This window comes from Phoxinus phoxinus, assembly GCF_949152265.1.
Source record: "Phoxinus phoxinus genome assembly, chromosome: 23".
In the NCBI taxonomy this organism is placed as follows: Eukaryota; Metazoa; Chordata; class Actinopteri; order Cypriniformes; family Leuciscidae; genus Phoxinus; species Phoxinus phoxinus.
In genome coordinates, this window is record NC_136898.1 from 762,501 (window position 1) to 784,378 (window position 21,878).

The following is a 21,878-nucleotide window of genomic DNA, read 5'->3' on the forward strand; positions in this document are numbered from 1 at the left end:
CCCGCGCCGCGTCTTCTTCCGCCCTGGTTAGAGAGCCCGGTGTTTTAGCAGTCTATCTCTGAGGAGGTAGGGGTGCTGAGCATCGATGCATGTCCACAAGCATAATATATATATATGGACAGGAGTATGGGGAGCAAACAGCTTTGGATCGCGTGTTCCTCCCTGCCCTCGCTTCATTACGAGTGGGGACACACGCGAGTCATGTGTTGTTTGTTTGGGAGTGGAGAATGCACGGTCAGCTCTAGTAAAAGGGGACTGACAGTGTTCATTCATAAATTCCCAACGTGTAGGCTAACATTTGCACTATCGAGAATTTAGCTCTGCTCTCGATGGCTTTCTTCTCGAGGGAAGAGAGTCAATAAAGATTATTTGGCTCGGATCTCGCGTTTGCTGAGGCATCGCGTAGATTACGAGTCTCCTTTGACTGGTTTGTCACGATAGATTTAAAAGGTGCTTACCTCCATCCTTCCTCAACAAAGGAAGTTCCTGTGGTTTTCTTTTGGGGGCAAAGAATACCATTATTGGGTGCTTTTATTCGGTCTAGCTCTATCACCCCGCATGTTCACGAAGTGCGTAGATGCAGCTCTGGTCCCGCCAGGCTGCAGGGCTACACATTCTGAACTACATCGATGACTGGCTGATTCTGGCGGAATCAGAGCAGTTAGCGGTTCGCATCGAGATGTCGTCCTCGTTCAGATGAAGAAATTGTGGTTGAGACTCAATGAATCATCTTTTTGTGGCACATAAATTGCCTGGAGCTGATGGCAGTCTTCAATGCGTTGAGACTTTCCTCCCAGACCTGAGGGGCCATCATGTGCTTGTCCGTACAGACAACACATCGGTGGTCTCTTACATAAATATGTAGGAGCAGACATCCTGTTGAGGCAGGGGCTGAGGCCCGGGGAATGGAGGCTCCACACTGAGGTGGTGGAGCACATGTGGGGGGTTTATGACCAGACACAAGTGGATCTCTTCGCGTCTCAGGATACGAAGCACGGTTTACTTTGGCTTCCCCTCACACACCCAGCTCCCTTGGGGCTGGACGTTGTGGTATGGACATGGCCGAGGCTACGTCTGTACATCTTTCCCCGATTACTCTGCTCCCAGGAGTTCTGGACCCGGTGTCTCTCCTCGACGGCTCTCCCTTGGAGATTCTAGTCAGGATCCTGTGGGTTTGGCCTCTGAGGGGGCCCAACTCATTAACTTTGGTCTCTCAACTGAGGTTGTGGAGACCATACTTCACTCCAGAGCTCCCTCCACGAGGAAACTTTATGTATTAAGTGATGGGTATTCACTTCATATTATGGGTCTTGGACAGTGGGGCCCAGTTTACTGCCCGATTGGTACAGTGCTGGAGTTACTGCTGGTTAATTTTTCCGCAAATTTGGTGGTATTTCCTGAGGGGGGGTGGGGGGGGGGGGGGGCTTTGGTTGTTTCCTCCGTGCTTTTAGATCAGGACAGGAGTATGGCGGCTTAGAAGCCTTAGATATCCCTCTAGGATGTGGTAAGCGGCAGGCTGGTCCTCTCCACTCACATTCGTAAGGTTTTGCTACTTTTCAAATGGTCTTGTCTTAGTTGTGCAGTATTCATACAGACAGGTTCTGTTTCGTATGGCGTGTTTGGTATTCTCGTTCCCAAAGCGTCATTGACGCATCGCGAGTTCCCTCGAAAGGGAACGTCTCAGGTTACGACTGTAACCCTAGTTCCCTGAGAAGGGAACGAGACGATGCGTCACTTTGCCATACTTCCTACATCCCTGTGATCGATTTGCTTCGGCCCCTTTTCGAAGCTAGCGCGGTTCTAAAACCGGATGTCCTTTATCCTTTCCTGGTCGTCACGTCACCCGCCCGTGACGCCCACTCTCGCCATTGGACTAGTTGACATAAGTGCTTCAGACGCAATCACGCAGGAGCGTTCCCAAAGCGTCATTGACGCATCGTCTCCTTCCCTTCTCAGAGAACTAGGGTTACAGTCGTAACCTGAGACGGTTTCTTTCTGTTCACTTAGGACAGAACCGAGAGAACACTTGCCGAGACATATATGTAGACATAATTTTGTGTGTGTGTGTGTGCGCGAGTGTGTGTGTGTGTTCAAGGGCAAGGAAACGCGAAAGAGGAATCAGTTAGGTGTTCGAGCGCTCTCTCTCTCTCTCTCTCTCTCTCTCTCTCTCTCTCTCTCTCTCTCTCTCTCTCGCTCTTTTCGGGTGTGTGTAGACAGATAACGCGTGTTCGTGTTCCTGTCGGTCTGGATCTTCAGATGTGTGTGTGTGTTCCTGCAGGCCTGGAGCTCCTGTACCAGCCCGAGGTGGTTCGCCTCTACCTGTCGCTCCTCAAACTGAGCCAGAACCAGAACACCCTGGAGGCGGCGGCCGGAGCGCTGCAGAACCTGTGTGCCGGACACTGGGCCGTGAGTGGATGAAAACTAAACATTTAATTCTTCTAATGTTTTTTAAATGTTGCTACCTTTTTCAGAACGTTCAAACAACATTCATAACTAATATTCCATAATGTTTGAAGAATGAGACAATGTAATGTTTGCAAAAGAACTCGGCTGTTCACCGCTCATTGCCCTCAGCTGTGGCAAAGGCAAGCGTGTTTCTAATCAGTGCTTCTCCCGGGAGACTAGCGCTAAATGAATCTCCTATTTTAGCGCCATCTGCTGCTTTAGTAGAGGAAGTTGCTCAACTGCATTTGTGAGGAAATCGAGCTGAAAAAAAGCAAACCTGGAAGGAGACGTGAAGATTTGAGGAGAATAACGAGAGATTCTTCGTGCATTCCAGTGAATTATTAATGGAATGTATCGTAAATTAAATTCGGGAGAACAGAGCACAAATGTGCCGTATATGTTGTCCTTTTTCAAACTTTTACAGCGGATTGCAAAGGGAAAAAAGAAAGTTATAACGAGGAAAAGAATGCAGCAACTGAAAAGAGCTCTTGCCATAGATATTCCTGTATAACATGACATGAAATCCCCCGGAAAACAGGACATAATATCGTATGGCATTTTACTCATCTAGTAAACACATCTTGATTTAAGAATTTTTAGATATTTGGACTGGAAACAAGACAAAAGTAAGAAAAGCATTTCTTATTATTTCACTTTTGCTGTGAAAGGGTCTTTACATTTGCCCAAAAATATAACTTTTTTGTTATAAAAAAAAAAAAAGCCCAGCCCAGGTGAAAAAAAGTAACTTAGTAACACAATTAGTAACTGCTCATAATGAGTGTGTGTGTTCCGGCAGTGGTCGAGTTACATCCGTGTGACGGTGCGTAAGGAGAAGGGTCTACTCATGAGTGTGTGTGTGTGTGTGTGTTTCGGCAGTGGTCGAGTTACATCCGTGTGACGGTGCGTAAGGAGAAGGGTCTGCTCATGAGTGTGTGTGTGTGTGTGTGTGTGTGTGTGTGTGTGTGTGTGTGTGTGTGTGTGTGTGTGTGTGTGTGTGTTCCGGCAGTGGTCGTGTTACATCCGTGTGACGGTGCGTAAGGAGAAGGGTCTGCTCATGAGTGTGTGTGTGTGTGTGTGTGTGTGTGTGTGTGTGTGTATGTGTGTGTTCAGTGGTCGAGTTACATCCGTGTGACGGTGCGTAAGGAGAAGGGTCTGCTCATGAGTGTGTGTGTGTGTGTGTGTGTGTGTGTGTGTGTTCCGGCAGTGGTCGTGTTACATCCGTGTGACGGTGCGTAAGGAGAAGGGTCTGCCGGCGCTGGTGGAGCTGCTGCACTCCGACGCTGATAAAGTGGTGCGAGCGATCGCCATCGCCCTCAGAAACCTGGCCATCGACCACAAGAACAAAGATCTCATCGGTAAGACCTTTACTCTCCAGCAGAACCTGTGAGGATGAGGATGATGAGGATGATGATGATGAGGATGATGATGATGATGATGATGATGAGGATGATGATGGTGATGATGATGATGAGGATGATGGTGATGATGATGATGATGATGATGATGATGATGATGATGACGAGGATGAGGATGATGAGGAGGATGATGATGATGATGAAGGATACAGGGCCGCCCCCTACGTTCAAATTTGTACGGGAAAAAAGGCAATGTATCCCCTATTGGCCGCTGCTGTTGTCCTACTGTTAGCTTCACTGCTTCTGCTGTTCTCATGTTGTAAGTCACTGTGGATAAAAGCGTCAGCTAAATGATTAAATGTGAATGAGGCTGACATCATCATCTGTGTGGCCCAATCAGGGAGCTTCGCCATGAGGGATCTGGTCAGTAATCTTCCCTGTGGACAACAGAGACCCGCTAAAAACCTGGAGGGAGACACGGTGGTGGCCGTCCTGAACACAATCCTGGAGATCGTGTCGGAGAACCTGGAGAACGCCAGATTCCTCATCCAGGGACAGGGAATCCAGAAACTGCTGTCCATCAACAAGACGAGGTGACGACCGCATCACGCTGGAGGAGCAGGCAAACCAGCAGTTCATCAGACACCAGATGTTTGTATACTAGTGACACTGTAGTTTATTTCTGTGAGTGAGGAGAGCAAAATACAGTAAACTGACATATTATACCCAAATATTCTTCATACAGTGACTCCCAGTAAAAAAATGTGACCAAAAATTACTCCGACACGTTGAGCTGATCATGTTCTGCTGAAGTGTTTTGTCTGTAAGCTGAACTGGTATTATCTTTATCTATCTATCTATCTATCTATCTATCTATCTATCTATCTATCTATCTATCTATCTATCTATCTATCTATCTATCTATCTATCTATCCATCTCCTGTCAGCCAATCAGTGCGCGAGACCAAAGCAGCGTCACACATCTTGCAGAGCGTCTGGGCCTATAAGGATCTCCGACACACACTCTTCAAGGCCGGCTGGAACAAAACACACTTCAAGGTAACCGTAGGGCTGTGACAATAATCGCATTACCGCGGTAATGAGACGCCTACCGCGGTGTTGAGGTCATCACCGTATTTTTTTTAACAATTACAGTTTTTCTCAGTCGCTCTGGTACATTTCTTCTGGAATCCTCCTCCACATGTGCAGAACAGTGAGTGCATCTCTCAGAACAACTCGTACAAACAGCAAAACACATTTACAAAAAGTCTAATAGAAATGTGTAGAAAATAGAGTCTAATAGAGATGTGTGTGGCATGAATGCATCAAAGCAATCGCAACTTGTTGAAAGGAATGAGAAACCGCTTGTATGATGTGCACACGTGACTGGATGATGTGGAGGTTGAACAAGTAGTGTTGAGAATTTCATTTGTGATCTGAGAACTGCAGCAAAGCGACCGAGAAAACCTGTAAACTCAAAAGATATCGAAAAAACAACAAAGTTATAGAAATAAATATAATTTTCTAATAATATTCTAGAAATATTTGCATTTATATATTGCATATATATTTTTATATGATTTATATTATATATAAATAGAACTATTTAATATATAAATAACACATTTTTCTTAAATATATACATGCATGTGTGTGTATTTATATATACAAAATAATTATGCACAATACACACACATATATTATGTAAACACAAACTTTTATTTTGGATTTGATTAATCGTGATTAATCGTTTACAGCCCTATAGTTATATGTGCATATGAAGACCTCTGATGCAAAAGCCTCTCTGTCAAAAATGAGATAAGATTGAGTGAATGCTCTCCGCACACAGTATACGCTCATCAAATACTTTCACTTCAAACTCACTGAATCCCAGCCTCAGCTCATTCAGAAATGCCGGTATTTGTGTAGAAACCTGTAAAAAATGTTAATATTAAACAAAAACTTTAGAAGGACTTATAGAGGCGTTTGCATCTGAAGTCTTCCTATGAACATACAAGAGCATGCGGTGCACAACACACGTTAACCGCCGAACCATGTGATTTGTTTCTTCTCCACCGCGGTAAGAAAGTGCGTCACAGCCCTAGGTGACAGCGCTTCATCTCTCGCTGATTTCATGTTCATGTTGTGCTGATGATGAATGTGGATCTGGTTTCAGCCAGCCGTCTCCGGCCTGCCCAAAAAGCAGAAGAACGCCAAGCAAGGGAGCGATGACATCACACTGCCCTTAATGGAGAAAAACCAAGGTCAGTGATTGGCATTTACTGAACGTTATTCATGAGGATGAGAAAAGAGCTTCTCTTCCACGAGCCTTTCTGGCATGGCATATCAGTTTGAGACAGGCGGCCTTTGCGTCTATGTATGAACGCATTATATCTCTTTAACCAGAACAAGAACTTATACAGAGACTTTGTTTCCTTTCGAGAACGTTCACTTCGTATTGCGTCGCTAAAACACAGTGGGAAACTCCTTCCACGAGAGTATTGAAGCTTATATTTTAAAACTCAGCAGAGCGTCAAGCTCGCCCATTGGCTGTGCTGGAGCAACTGCACATCCGATGGCGACGCAGCTCAGACGCACGAACCAATCAGGAGCTAGCGCGTCAGAGCCCGCCAGAATGCGACCTTTCACGTCTCTGTCTCCTCAACGAAGCTATTGCCGTCGAATCAAGCTAAGCAGCTAGAACGAGCCTAACACCGTGTCCTATCCAGCGACAAATAATTTGTCTTTCTACACTAGACGCGACGCGAGATGCGTACAAATCAATCAAAACCCACAGCCAATCATAACAGGGTGTGGGCGGGCTCTCGCGGCGAGTGCACAGCCAATCAGAACAGTGTGTGGGCGGAGTCTCGCAGCGAGTGCAAAGCCAATCAGAACAGTGTGTGGGCGGAGTCTCGCAGCGAGTGCAAAGCCAATCAGAACAGTGTGTGGGCGGAGTCTCGCAGCGAGTGCACAGCCAATCAGAACAGTGTGTGGGCGGAGTCTCGCAGCGAGTGCACAGCCAATCAGAACAGCGTGTGGGCGGAGTCTCGCAGCGAGTGCAAAGCCAATCAGAACAGTGTGTGGGCGGAGTCTCGCAGCGAGTGCAAAGCCAATCAGAACAGTGTGTGGGCGGAGTCTCGCAGCGAGTGCACAGCCAATCAGAACAGTGTGTGGGCGGAGTCTCGCAGCGAGTGCACAGCCAATCAGAACAGTGTGTGGGCGGGCTCTCGCGGCGAGTGCACAGCCAATCCGAACAGTGTGTGGGCGGAGTCTCGCAGCGAGTGCACAGCCAATCAGAACAGTGTGTGGGCGGAGTCTTGTGGCGAGTGCACAGCCAATCAGAACAGTGTGTGGGCGGGCTCTCGCGGCGAGTGCACAGCCAATCAGAACAGTGTGTGGGCGGGCTCTCGCGGCGAGTGCACAGCCAATCAGAACAGTGTGTGGGCGGGCTCTCGCGGCGAGTGAACGGCACCAGAGAGTAATCCTGACAGCAATCACAAGAAAATGGATAAGTAGCTACATAATCAAATCCACAAATATTACATAATTTAAACATTATTAAAATACACAGGCTACTGAGTTATTAAAACAATCTTTGTCAAATAATACACTTTTTGAGACACTTTTTTTTGATACACAAACTAGTTTGTTCACAGTTTGAATGTTCTTGTTTCCATGTTTAATCTCAAGATCTGAGGAGAATTATCCAGTGTTGCTTTTACAGCTCAAAGCTGGAGCACTAATGATGTTCAGTCACATGACACGCTTTCAACAATAAATAAAGCACATAAACAGCGCCTGAGATTATCAGTGCCACACTTTGTGTTTGTTGTTCCAGCGCGACGGCGCAGAAAATTAGAAATAGTTTCTAAAATAGAGTCGTCGCGTGTCGCCGTTATTTAGGATTAACATGGAAAAGACGCATTTTATCGCGCGTCGTGTAGTTAGGACACGGTGTAACCTGCAGCGCACCAGCGCCTTCTTCACTTCAAGAAGCCGCTTCTCTTCTGTCGCCGTTCTCCTAAAATCCGGCGATTACGCAATATCACTTCTCTGCTAGCTGTGTGTGTTCGCCGTTGCAGAGTTTCCACTGCGTATTAGCTACACAATACTCGTCCCCTACTCTCAGGGAACCGAGGTTACGTCAGTCGCCGAGTACGTTATGCACCATATCTTGGTTTTTGGAAGCATTTTTATTTAAGTCCCCCTGTGGTGAAAATCCAGCTTTTAATGTAGTTTATGTGTGTATGTGGTGTTATTAATCTGCTTTAACACACACATGTGTAAGTTCATAAGTCGACAGCATTGCTGAGTATCTTCTGCTTAAAACTGCAGTGAACCAAAGACAGTCTCAAAAACACGGTTTGAAATCGCTGGTGTTTCTGACGTCACACACTACCTTGACCAATTAGATCAACGTGTGATCGTCCACCAGTGGATCTCTGAGTGAGTGAGTGAGTGGAGGCGTGGCTCATTTACATATTCATAGAACCGCGCATACTAAATGAGGCAAGGGTGTCGAGTTACATTCAAGATATTTTAAGGAATTTTGTTTGAAAATTCCTAAATACGTCATTTTGGAGATCAAAGATGAGATTTAAAGGATAAAATGATTGACTACATGGGGATTTTATTTTTAGTGGCATTTTTGCCCCAAGCACCGATCATTTCCAACCTTGGAGTGTGTGTGCGCGGTGTGATGCGAGGCTGTTTTTCAAGGTCTGTTTCAAGTTAAACGGGTATTTAAAGGCCGCTACTGTATTTCATGCACTTTAATGCTGTGTTGTGTGTGTTCTGCTGTTCAGATGTAAACTGTGTTGTGTGTGTTCTGCTGTTCAGATGTAAACTGTGTTGTGTGTGTTCTGCTGTTTCAGAAGGATACTGCTCCGTCGATCAGGCCGAGAGAGCCGGAGACGCTCCGTGTCACATGATCGAACGAGAAACTTTTCAGGTCAATGCTCATGTTGTGTCCTGTAGCTATAGAGGTTATGCAGTGACGTCCCTCAGCCGGACGGAGTGGCAGAAGAGCTGCTGAGTGACTGCATTTAACAGAGGAAACTGAGGAAACGCCAGTAAAACACACGATTATCAGTTTAAACTGAAGGTTGGACTCGATAGTGTTCCTCACAACTCACCACAGATCCAGTGATCATGGATATTGACACGCAGCAGGAATCGTGTTTCCTCACATTTATATGAGCCGGATTTCAACGCCGGAGAAATACATAAAGCAAATTTACCTGTGAACGCTTTATATAAACACAGTATGGGCCGTATCTTGCACCCAGCGCAATTGACTTTGAACACCGACGCATGTATCATTCCTATTCTGCACCAGCGGACTCTTCCCTCCACAGACGCACGTCGGTAAATTAGGGAATGAACTTGCGCTCGCGGGGGCGGTTCAGTGAAAAGAGGAGTGTGTTCCGGCGCAAACGTTCCCTGGTGATATTTTGCAGTTCCAGAAAACAACTCCGCCGCTGACCAGGAGAAACCCAGTCATAATAGCGATCCGCCGTTATAATAGCGATCCGCCGTTATAATAGCGATCCGCCGTTATAATAGCAATCCGCCGTTATAATAGCGATCCGCCGTTATAATAGCGATCCGCCGTTATAATAGCAATCCGCCGTTATAATAGCAATCCGCCGTTATAATAGCGATCCGCCGTTATAATAGCAATCCGCCGTTATAATAGCGATCCGCCGTTATAATAGCAATCCGCCGTTATAATAGCAATCCGCCGTTATAATAGCGATCCGCCGTTATAATAGCAATCCGCCGTTATAATAGCAATCCGCCGTTATAATAGCAATCCGCCGTTATAATAGCGATCCGCCGTTATAATAGCAATCCGCCGTTATAATAGCGATCCGCCGTTATAATAGCGATCCGCCGTTATAATAGCGATCCGCCGTTATAATAGCAATCCACCGTTATAATAGCAATCCGCCGTTATAATAGCAATCCGCCGTTATATTAGCAATCCGCCGTTATAATAGCGATCCGCCGTTATAATAGCAATCCGCCGTTATAATAGCGATCCACCGTTATAATAACAATCCACCGTTATAATAGCAATCCGCCGTTATAATAGCAATCCGCCGTTATAATAACAATCCACCGTTATAATAGCAATCCGCCGTTATAATAGCGATCCACCGTTATAATAGCAATCCGCCGTTATAATAGCAATCCACCGTTATAATAGCGATCCACCGTTATAATAGCGATCCGCCGTTATAATAGCAATCCGCCGTTATAATAGCAATCCGCCGTTATAATAGCGATCCACCGTTATAATAGCAATCCACCGTTATAATAGCGATCCGCCGTTATAATAGCGATCCGCCGTTATAATAGCAATCCACCGTTATAATAGCGATCCGCCGTTATAATAGCAATCCGCCGTTATAATAGCAATCCGCCGTTATAATAGCAATCCGCCGTTATAATAGTAAGGGAAACTAGGCTGTTCGTGGACATTTGCCCATTCATTTAAGCTGCCATTGGACACTTAAGCACTCGGAGGGATCGCTGCACCAAATGGACGCCCATTTGCCGCTTAAGTCAATGGTGAAATGGACACTTTGCGTTTTCGAGGGGTAAGGCGTAGCAATGCACTGCATTGCCCATAGGGCCCTGTATGGACACCTCTAGGGGGCGACCACGCTCCATCGGGGGTGTCCACGGAGGGCCTACGAAGTCCACGGGGCCCCAGTGTCCAAGAACTGCACATACCATCCCCCTAACAGCCTATTCTTCATCCTTTCGTCCACGGAGTGCGTTACCATCCCCCTAACAGCTTATTCTTCATCCTTTCGTCCACAAAGTGCGTTAGGTGTCCCCTGACTGCTTAATACCTACCATAGTCTTCCTCTTGTCCACGGGGAGCCTAGACGTCCCCCTAACAGCCCGAAATGTCCACGGACAGCCTAAACATCCCCCTTACAGCCTAAATGAAGCCAGGGGGGCGGGGATCGATCCCGGACACGCCCCCTGTCCACGGACAGCCTAAACATCCCCCTAACAGCCTAAAATGTCCACGAGGAGCCTAAATGTCCCCCTAACAGCCTAAAGTGTCCACGGACAGGCTAAACGTCCCCCTAACAGCCTAAAATGTCCACGAACAGCCTAAACATCCCCCTAACAGCCTAAAATGTCCACGGGGAGCCTAAACGTCCCCCTAACAGCCTAAATGAAGCCAGGGGGTGGGGATCGATCACGGACACGCCCCCTGTCCACGAACAGCCTAAACATCCCCCTAACAGCCTAAAATGTCCACAGGCAGCCTAAACGTCCCCCTAACAGCCTAAAGTGTCCACGGACAGCCTAAACGTCCCCCTAACAGCCTAAAATGTCCACGAACAGCCTAAACATCCCCCTAACAGCCTAAAATGTCCGCGAACAGCCTAAACATCCAACTAAGTGTCAAATGTCCACGAACCACCTATGAAAATGCATGCAATAAGTTGCACGTGTCCTCGGCTACTGTTCGGCCCCCGGGGGTCCGAGGGGCCCCAAACTTCACATCCTGGTAGCCTAGGGGCCCCATTGCCACATACTATGAGGACGAGTCCCTAGGGCGCAGGGAAATTTTTTGCCCCCACCTAGGCCCCTGAAACTCAAGATCCTGAACGGGGGGCCCCTGGACTACCACCGTGCCAAATTTGGAGCCCCTGCGAACTTTTGACCCCTGCTTTCCAGACGTCCGTCCTGCAACCTATTTGACATAGGCTGTTCGTAGACAATTGGGCCAATTAAGCACGAAAACGGGTCGAGGGGACACGAGGCTCCAGATACGGCCCCAGGGGCCCCTGACGAGACGTGGGCGTCGATTTGGGGCCAATCGGACCTTTTGGTCCACTGTCCACGAATCACCTATGAAAACGCATGCAATAAGTTGCACGTGTCCTCGGCTACTGTTCGGCCCCCGGGGGTCCGAGGGGCCCCAAATTTCGCACGCTGGTAGCCTAGGGGCCCCACTGACACATATCAGGAGGACGAGTCCCTAGGGCGCAGGGAAATTTTTTGCCCCCCCCCGTGGCCCCTGAAACTCAAGATCCTGAATGGGGGGCCCCTGGACTACCACTGTGTCAAATTTGGGGCCCCTGCGATCTTTTGGCCCCTGGTCTCCAGACCTTTTGTTACACCATCCAACGAACCACCTATGAAAACGCATGCAATAAGTTGCACGTGTCCTCGGCTGCTGTTCGGCCCCCGGGGGTCTGAGGGGCCCCAAACTTCGCATCCTGGTAGCCTAGGGGCCCAATTGCCAAATACTATGAGGACGAGTCCCTAGAGCGCAGGGAAATTTTTTTGGCCTGCTCTGTAAAAATCTCTCACAAGGCCTCTCTCACTTATAGACAGAAAGACCCTTTCCAAAGGTCACAATGAAAAGATAGGGTAGGGTTAAGAAAAAGACTTGGGGTCGAGCTAGGACCCTGAAATTCTGGATCCTGACTCGGGGGCCCCTGGACTACCACCGTGCCAAATTTGGAGCCCCTGCGACCTTTTGACCCCTGCTTTCCAGATGTCCGTCCTGCAACCTATTTGACATAGGCTGTTCGTAGACAATTGGGCCAATTAAGCACGAAAACGGGTCGAAGGGACACGAGGCTCCAGACACGGCCCCAGGGGCCCCTGACGAGACGTGGACGTCGATTTGGGGCCAATCGGACCTTTTGGTCCACTGTCCACGAACCACCTATGAAAACGCATGCAATAAGTTGCACGTGTCCTCGGCTACTGTTCGGCCCCCGGGGGTCCGAGGGGCCCCAAACTTCGCATCCTGGTAGCCTAGGGTCCCCACTACCACATACTAGGAGGACGAGTCCCTAGGGCGCAGGGAAATTTTTTGCCCCCCCCTAGGCCCCTGAAACTCAAGATCCTGAATGGGGGGCCCCTGGACTACCACTGTGTCAAATTTGGGGCCCCTGCGATCTATTGGCCCCTGGTCTCCAGACCTTTTGTTACACCATCCAACGAACCACCTATGAAAACGCATGCAATAAGTTGCACGTGTCCTCGGCTACTGTTCGGCCCCCCGGGGGTCTGAGGGGCCCCAAACTTCGCATCCTGGAAGCCTAGGGGCCCCATTGCCATATACTATGAGGACGAGTCCCTAGAGCGCAGGGAAATTTTTTTGGCCTGCTCTGTAAAAATCTCTCACAAGGCCTCTCTCACTTATAGACAGAAAGACCCTTTCCAAAGGTCACAATGAAAAGATAGGGTAGGGTTAAGAAAAAGACTTGGGGTCGAGCTAGGACCCTGAAATTCTGGATCCTGACTCGGGGGCCCCTGGACTACCACCGTGCCAAATTTGGAGCCCCTGCGACCTTTTGACCCCTGCTTTCCAGATGTCCGTCCTGCAACCAGTCAATTAGGTTACAGGAGGGCTCTAAACTTTGAACGGCTATAACTCAGGGGCCCGGCCACCTAGCGACACCAAACTCGGGTCAAAGTAAGGTCCCGAGAGGCCCTCTCCAACGGGCCATGGCCCGTGCTTCTAGCGCCCCCTAAGGCCGAGATACGGGGGCCAACAGGAAAGGGTGCAATTCAGAAGGAAGGGCCCCAGAGTCTCGGGACTCTGGGGTCTGAGAGGGCCCCTGGGGGACCCTCACCACCCCAAAGGACGACCCGCTGGGACTCGTACTTTCCGAGATATCGACCGTTTTGTCCAAAAGTCCCCTATGTATAACCGGGTGTATCTTGGGAGTTAAGCCGAATTGGAGCTCTAATCTCCGGGCAGAAGGAGGGCCCTTAGGGCCCCTTCAGACTCCACCGTCTCCAGCTTCTGGGCCTTTCCGTTTCCGAGATACGGCCACTTCCTGTCCAGCTTTGACCGGGTTTATCTCGGAAACCCAGCCGACTTGGAAGTCCATACTCCGGGGTTGGGTAGGCACCCATGGGCCCCCCATGACCCCAGAGTATGGAGCCCAAAGTCGGCTTGGTTCCTGAGTAATGCCCGGTCAAATATGGGACTTTGACCGGGTGTATCTCGGAAACCAAGCCGACTTGGAGGTCCATACTCCGGGGTTGGGTAGGCACCCATGGGCCCCCCATGACCCCAGAGTATGGAGCCCAAAGTCGGCTTGGTTCCTGAGTAATGCCCGGTCAAAAACAGCATCCCACCTGTAACTTATTTGACGGTGCCCCTGTGAGCAGTTGGTGGACAGTATGATTTTATGCAAATTATGCATAATTAATGGCTGTCATGTACATCAGTGTGTGGAGCTGTGTCCCCTGAGTGGTGTACAGTAGGTTTCACCTATAAATTAACATTTTCAGATAATCAGACCCAAGGTTCCTGAGGATCCACTTTCTCCAACCCAAGGTTCCTGAGAATCCACCCGCTGAAAATTTCTAAGTCAAAAACAGCATCCCACCTGTAACTTATTTGACGTTGCCCCTGTGAGCAGTTGGTGGACAGTATGATTTTATGCAAATTATGCATAATTAATGGCTGTGATGTACATCAGTGTGTGGAGCTGTGTCCCCTGAGTGGTGTACAGTAGGTTTCACCTATAAATTAACATTTTCAGATAATCAGACCCAAGGTTCCTGAGGATCTACTTTCTCCAACCCAAGGTTCCTGAGAATCCACCCGCTGAAAATTTCTAAGTCAAAAACAGCATCCCACCTGTAACTTATTTGACGGTACCCCTGTGAGCAGTTGGTGGACAGTATGATTTTATGCAAATTATGCATAATTAATGGCTGTCATGTACATCAGTGTGTGGAGCTGTGTCCCCTGAGTGGTGTACAGTAGGTTTCACCTATAAATTAACATTTTCAGATAATCAGACCCAAGGTTCCTGAGGATCCACTTTCTCCAACCCAAGGTTCCTGAGAATCCACCCGCTGAAAATTTCTAAGTCAAAAACAGCATCCCACCTGTAACTTATTTGACGGTGCCCCTGTGAGCAGTTGGTGGACAGTATGATTTTATGCAAATTATGCATAATTAATGGCTGTCATGTACATCAGTGTGTGGAGCTGTGTCCCCTGAGTTGTGTACAGTAGGTTTGACCAAAAATAACCACATTATTTGTGAAATATTACCATTTTAATGCAATGTCCACGGGGAGCCTACAGGGGCTCTGTCAATTAAGTTACAGGAGGGCTCTAAACTTTAAACGGCTATAACTCAGGGGCCCGGCCACCTAGCGACACCAAACTCGGGTCAAAGTAAGGTCCCGAGGGCCCCTCTCCAACGGGCCATGGCCCGTGCTTCTAGCGCCCCCTAAGGCCGAGATACGGGGGCCAACAGGAAAGGGTGCAATTCAGAAGGAAGGGCCCCAGAGGCTCGGGACTCTGGGGTCTGAGGGGGCCCCTGGGGGACCCTCACCACCCCGAAGGACGACCCGCTGGGACTCGTACTTTCCGAGATATGGACCGTTTTGTCCAAAAGTCCCCTATGTATAACCGGATGTATCTTGGGAGTTAAGCCGAGTTGGAGCTCCAAACTCCGGGCAGGAGGAGGGCGCTTAGGGCCCCTTCAGACCCCACCGTCTCCAGCTCCTGGGCCTTTCCGTTTCCGAGATACGGCCACTTCCTGTCCAGCTTTGACCGGGTGTATCTCAAAAACCAAGCCGACTTGGAGGTCCATACTCCGGGGTTGGGTAGGCACCCATAAGCCCCCCATGACCCCAGAGTATGGAGCCCAAAGTCGGCTTGGTTCCTGAGTAATGCCCGGTCAAAGATGGGACTTTGACCGGGTGTATCTCGAAAACCAAGCGGACTTGGAGGTCCATACTCCGTGGTTGGGTAGGCACCCATGGGCCCCCCATGACCCCAGAGTATGGAGCCCAAAGTCGGCTTGGTTCCTGAGTAATGCCTGGTCAAAGATGGGACTTTGACCGGGTGTATCTCGGAAACCCAGCCGACTTGGAGGTCCATACTCCGGGGTTGGGTAGGCAACCATGGGCCCCCCATGACCCCAGAGTATGGAGCCCAAAGTCGGCTTGGTTCCTGAGTAATGCCCGGTCAAAAACAGCATCCCACCTGTAACTTAATAAGCTACTCACTGGACTTCACCACATGTGATGAAATCCCCCATTCTTTACAGGGATTCACCCGCTGAAAATTTCTAAGTCAAAAACAGCATCCCACCTGCAACTTATTTGACGGTGCCCCTGTGAGCAGTTGGTGGACAGTATGATTTTATGCAAATTATGCATAATTAATGGCTGTAATGTACATCAGTGTGTGGAGCTGTGTCCCCTGAGTGGTGTACAGTAGGTTTCACCTATAAATTAACATTTTCAGATAATCAGACCCAAGGTTCCTGAGGATCCACTTTCTCCAACCCAAGGTTCCTGAGAATCCACCCGCTGAAAATTTCTAAGTCAAAAACAGCATCCCACCTGTAACTTATTTGACGTTGCCCCTGTGAGCAGTTGGTGGACAGTATGATTTTATGCAAATTATGCATAATTAATGGCTGTGATGTACATCAGTGTGTGGAGCTGTGTCCCCTGAGTGGTGTACAGTAGGTTTCACCTATAAATTAACATTTTCAGATAATCAGACCCAAGGTTCCTGAGGATCCACTTTCTCCAACCCAAGGTTCCTGAGAATCCACCCGCTGAAAATTTCTAAGTCAAAAACAGCATCCCACCTGTAACTTATTTGACGGTGCCCCTGTGAGCAGTTGGTGGACAGTATGATTTTATGCAAATTATGCATAATTAATGGCTGTCATGTACATCAGTGTGTGGAGCTGTGTCCCCTGAGTGGTGTACAGTAGGTTTCACCTATAAATTAACATTTTCAGATAATCAGACCCAAGGTTCCTGAGGATCCACTTTCTCCAACCCAAGGTTCCTGAGAATCCACCCGCTGAAAATTTCTAAGTCAAAAACAGCATCCCACCTGTAACTTATTTGACGGTGCCCCTGTGAGCAGTTGGTGGACAGTATGATTTTATGCAAATTATGCATAATTAATGGCTGTCATGTACATCAGTGTGTGGAGCTGTGTCCCCTGAGTGGTGTACAGTAGGTTTCACCTATAAATTAACATTTTCAGATAATCAGACCCAAGGTTCCTGAGGATCCACTTTCTCCAACCCAAGGTTCCTGAGAATCCACCCGCTGAAAATTTCTAAGTCAAAAACAGCATCCCACCTGTAACTTATTTGACGGTGCCCCTGTGAGCAGTTGGTGGACAGTATGATTTTATGCAAATTATGCATAATTAATGGCTGTCATGTACATCAGTGTGTGGAGCTGTGTCCCCTGAGTGGTGTACAGTAGGTTTGACCAAAAATAACCACATTATTTGTGAAATATGACCATTTTAATGCAATGTCCACCGGGAGCCTACAGGGGCTCCGTCAAATAAGTTACATGTGGGCTCCAAACTTTGAACGGCTATAACTCGGGGGCCCGGCCACCTAGCGACACCAAACTCGGGTCAAAGTAAGGTCCCGAGGGGCCCTCTCCAACGGGCCCTGGCCCGTGCTTCTAGCGCCCCCACAGGCCGAGATACGGGGGCTAACAGGAAAGTGTGTAATTCAGAAGGAAGGGCCCCAGAGGCTCAGGACTCTGGGGTCTGAGAGGGCCCCTGGGGGACCCCCACCACCGCGAAGGACGACCTGCTGGGACTCGTACTTTCCGAGATATGGACCGTTTTGTCCAAAAGTCTCCTATGTATAACCGGATGTATCTTGGGAGTTAGGCCGAGTTGGAGCTCCAAACTCCGGGCAGGAGGAGGGCGCTTAGGGCCCCTTCAGACCCCACCGTCTCCAGGTCCTGGGCCTTTCCGTTTCCGAGATACGGCCACTTCCTGTCCAGCTTTGACCAGGTGTATCTCAAAAACCAAGCCGACTTGGAGGTCCATACTCCGGGGTTGGGTAGGCACCCATGGGCCCCCCATGACCCCAGAGTATGGAGCCCAAAGTCGGCTTGGTTCCTGAGTAATGCCCGGTCAAAGATGGGACTTTGACCGGGTGTATCTCGAAAACCAAGCCGACTTGGAGGTCCATACTCCGTGGTTGGGTAGGCACCCATGGGCCCCCCATGACCCCAGAGTATGGAGCCCAAAGTCGGCTTGGTTCCTGAGTAATGCCCGGTCAAAGATGGGACTTTGACCGGGTGTATCTCGGAAACCCAGCCGACTTGGAGGTCCATACTCCGGGGTTGGGTAGGCAACCATGGGCCCCCCATGACCCCAGAGTATGGAGCCCAAAGTCGGCTTGGTTCCTGAGTAATGCCCGGTCAAAAACAGCATCCCACCTGTAACTTAATAAGCTACTCACTGGACTTCACCACATGTGATGAAATCCCCCATTCTTTACAGGGATTCACCCGCTGAAAATTTCTAAGTCAAAAACAGCATCCCACCTGCAACTTATTTGACGGTGCCCCTGTGAGCAGTTGGTGGACAGTATGATTTTATGCAAATTATGCATAATTAATGGCTGTGATGTACATCAGTGTGTGGAGCTGTGTCCCCTGAGTGGTGTACAGTAGGTTTCACCTATAAATTAACATTTTCAGATAATCAGACCCAATGTTCCTGAGGATCCACTTTCTCTAACCCAAGGTTCCTGAGAATCCACCCGCTGAAAATTTCTAAGTCAAAAACAGCATCCCACCTGTAACTTATTTGACGGTGCCCCTGTGAGCAGTTGGTGGACAGTATGATTTTATGCAAATTATGCATAATTAATGGCTGTCATGTACATCAGTGTGTGGAGCTGTATCCCCTGAGTGGTGTACAGTAGGTTTCACCTATAAATTAACATTTTCAGATAATCAGACCCAATGTTCCTGAGGATCCACTTTCTCCAACCCAAGGTTCCTGAGAATCCACCCGCTGAAAATTTCTAAGTCAAAAACAGCATCCCACCTGTAACTTATTTGACGGTGCCCCTGTGAGCAGTTGGTGGACAGTATGATTTTATGCAAATTATGCATAATTAATGGCTGTAATGTACATCAGTGTGTGGAGCTGTGTCCCCTGAGTGGTGTACAGTAGGTTTCACCTATAAATTAACATTTTCAGATAATCAGACCCAAGGTTCCTGAGGATCCACTTTCTCCAACCCAAGGTTCCTGAGAATCCACCCGCTGAAAATTTCTAAGTCAAAAACAGCATCCCACCTGTAACTTATTTGACGGTGCCCCTGTGAGCAGTTGGTGGACAGTATGATTTTATGCAAATTATGCATAATTATTGGCTGTGATGTACATCAGTGTGTGGAGCTGTGTCCCCTGAGTGGTGTACAGTAGGTTTGACCAAAAATAACCACATTATTTGTGAAATATGACCATTTTAATGCAATGTCCACGGGGAGCCTACAGGGACCCTGTCAAATAAGTTACAGGTGGGCTCCAAACTTTGAACGGCCATAACTCGGGGGCCCGGCCACCTAGCGACACCAAACTCGGGTCAAAGTAAGGTCCCGAGGGGCCCTCTCCAACGGGCCCTAGCCCGTGCTTCTAGCGCCCCCTAAGGCCGAGATACGGGGGCCAACAGGAAAGGGTGCAATTCAGAAGGAAGGGTCCCAGAGGCTCGGGACTCTGGGGTCTGAGAGGACCCCTGGGGGACCCTCACCACCCCGAAGGACGACCCGCTGGGACTCGTACTTTCCGAGATATCGACCGTTTTGTCCAAAAGTCCCCTATGTATAAACGGGTGTATCTTGGGAGTTAAGCCGAGTTGGAGCTCCAAACTCCGGGCAGGAGGAGGGCCCTTAGGGCCCCTTCAGACCCCACCGTCTCCAGCTCCTGGGCCTTTCCGTTTCCGAGATACGGCCACTTCCTGTCCAGCTTTGACCGGGTTTATCTCAAAAACCAAGCCGACTTGGAGGTCCATACTCCGGGGTTGGGGGGGTACCCTTGGGGCCCCCCTGACCCCAGAGTATGGAGCCCCAAGTCGGCTTGGTTTCGGAGATACACCCGGTCAAAAACAGCATCCCACCTGTAACCTATTTGACAGGGACAGTTACATTTTATGCAAAAAATCTCGAAAACCACCCTAACCCTAAATTTGAAACTCTGGTCGATTGTAGGTCTCGAGAGGGCCTATCCAATGAGCCAACCCCCGTCCCCGTGGGCGGTCGGGCCAGGGAGTTACGCCCGGTCAAAGGCGCACCTTTCTCGGCTCATAACTCGAGAGCCCCTCGCTCAATATTCTCCAAACTCTAATCGATCGGTGGGCTGGACGAGGCCTTTCGAAAGAGCCCACCCACGAGGTCCAACTCGCCGGGGTCCCCGAGTTACGGCCGTCCAAAGTCCCTGGTCCCGGCGAGCGGCGGCGCTGTAGGGGGCGTCCTCGAGGCCCGCGACCCTCGCGTTCGGGCAAGGGTCCCCACGGGACCTCCTCACCCGAATTTGAGCTCTCTGGGTGTTCGCGTTCCCGAGATACGAGCGATTTTCTTCTGAGCCCGTGACGTCACCGGCGGCCGCCATTTTGACGCGCTCCCGGTGGTTTTCGGCTAATATCTCCGCGAAAACAGCACCAAAAATCATGAAACTGGTATCTTTATTTTCAGTTCAACTAGACGGTTTTAAAGAGCTCGGTGCTTGCCGGATCCGTTTAGTTTTCGCCGAGATATTTGCGTTTTTCGCATTCGTTTGGCTCTATCTCGGGCCCCCGGGGGGCCCCGAGGTCGTGGGTGGGCTCGTTGGAAAGGTCTTCTCCCGTTCTAAACTCGATAAAAATTTGGCGTTGATTGGACGTGGCCTCGCCGAGTTATTGGCGTTTAAATAAGTTTTCATTGGGTTACCGTCCTTCTAACTGCATGTGCTCGTAGATGGGTAAGCCCGCGGGCGGGCCGTCCTACTTCATACCCGGCTCGGATTCCCCGGCCCCGCAGTTGTCCATTGGGCTTGTGGCTTGACTCTGGGGCTAAGTTCACTCCAAAACCTAAAGTCCAAAACATTGCGGTACACTTGGGGATCCAGGCAGTCGGGACTCCTCGGCCAGCCCCGTGGAAGGTGGCCCTTTGTGGGTCAAAGACAGATTTAACTGCCACCCCTGGAAGTCCACCTGGAGCTAAGACGGTCCTAAAACGGCCCTCCGGGGTTGTATAGAGGGTACTGTGGTGGAGGGGGCACCCTGACACAGACCATTTCGGGTCCCACTCAGAGTCACTCTGGCTGGGGATAAATCTTGGAGGGAGAGGGCCTCCAGTAGCAAACCAAGCCCAGCCTGGGGGCACTCTGGCTGGGGATAAATCCTGGAGGGAGAGGGCCTCCAGTAGCAAACCAAGCCCAGCCTGGGGGCACTCTGGCTAGGGATAAATCCTGGAGGGAGAGGGCCTCCAGGAGCAAACCAAGCCCAGCCTGGGAGCACTCTGGCTGGGGATAAATCCTGGAGGGTGAGGGCCTCCAGGAGCAAACCAAGCCCAGCCTGGGGCCTCTCTGGCTGGGGATAAATTTTTCCAAAACCCAAGTCCAGTTGTGCAGTACCCGTGGGGCTCCATACACTCGTGACTCCTCAGCCTGCCCTGGGAAGGGTGGACTTTCCTGGGTCAAAGGCAGATTTAACCGCCACCCCTGGAGCTCCACCTGGAGCTAAGACGGTCCTAAAACGGGCCTTCGAGTTTGTATTGGAGAAGGTGAGTGTGGTTGAGGGACACGGCACCCTCCCACAGACCATTGTGATACCCACTCAGAGTCAATATGCCTGGATAAAATTTCAATTGGGCCATGCCATGGAGCTCTGGAAGTCCTGGAGGGAGAGGGCCTCCAGGAGCAAACCAAGCCCAGCCTGGGAGCACTCTGGCTGGGGATAAATCCTGGAGGGTGAGGGCCTCCAGGAGCAAACCAAGCCCAGCCTGGGGGCACTCTGGCTGGGGATAAATCCTTCCAAAACCTAAGTCCAGTTGTGCGGTACTCGTGGGGCTCCATACACTAGAGACTCCTCAGCCTGCCCCGGGAAGGGTGGCCTTTCCTGGGTCAAAGGCAGATTTAACCGCCACCCCTGGAGCTCCACCTGGAGCTAAGACGGTCCTAAAACGGGCCTTCGGGTTTGTATTGGAGAAGGTGAGTGTGGTTGAGTGACACGGCACCCTCCCACAGACCATTGTGATACCCACTCAGAGTCAATCTGCCTGGGGAT

General features: G+C 49.6%; 1 protein-coding gene across 3 annotated transcripts in view; it reads left to right on the plus strand.

Moving 5' to 3' along the window:
• arvcfa (ARVCF delta catenin family member a) overlaps positions 1-21,878 on the plus strand; it is a 59,953-nt gene that overhangs the window by 26,196 nt on the left and 11,879 nt on the right. For all 3 annotated transcript variants that reach the window (XM_079599893.1, XM_079599892.1, XM_079599894.1), the window contains exons 12-17: positions 2,279-2,406; positions 3,650-3,800; positions 4,201-4,393; positions 4,748-4,859; positions 5,977-6,064; positions 8,678-8,754. In XM_079599893.1, the coding sequence (XP_079456019.1) occupies positions 2,279-2,406; positions 3,650-3,800; positions 4,201-4,393; positions 4,748-4,859; positions 5,977-6,064; positions 8,678-8,754 (749 nt within the window). The remainder of the gene's footprint in view (positions 1-2,278; positions 2,407-3,649; positions 3,801-4,200; positions 4,394-4,747; positions 4,860-5,976; positions 6,065-8,677; positions 8,755-21,878) is intronic.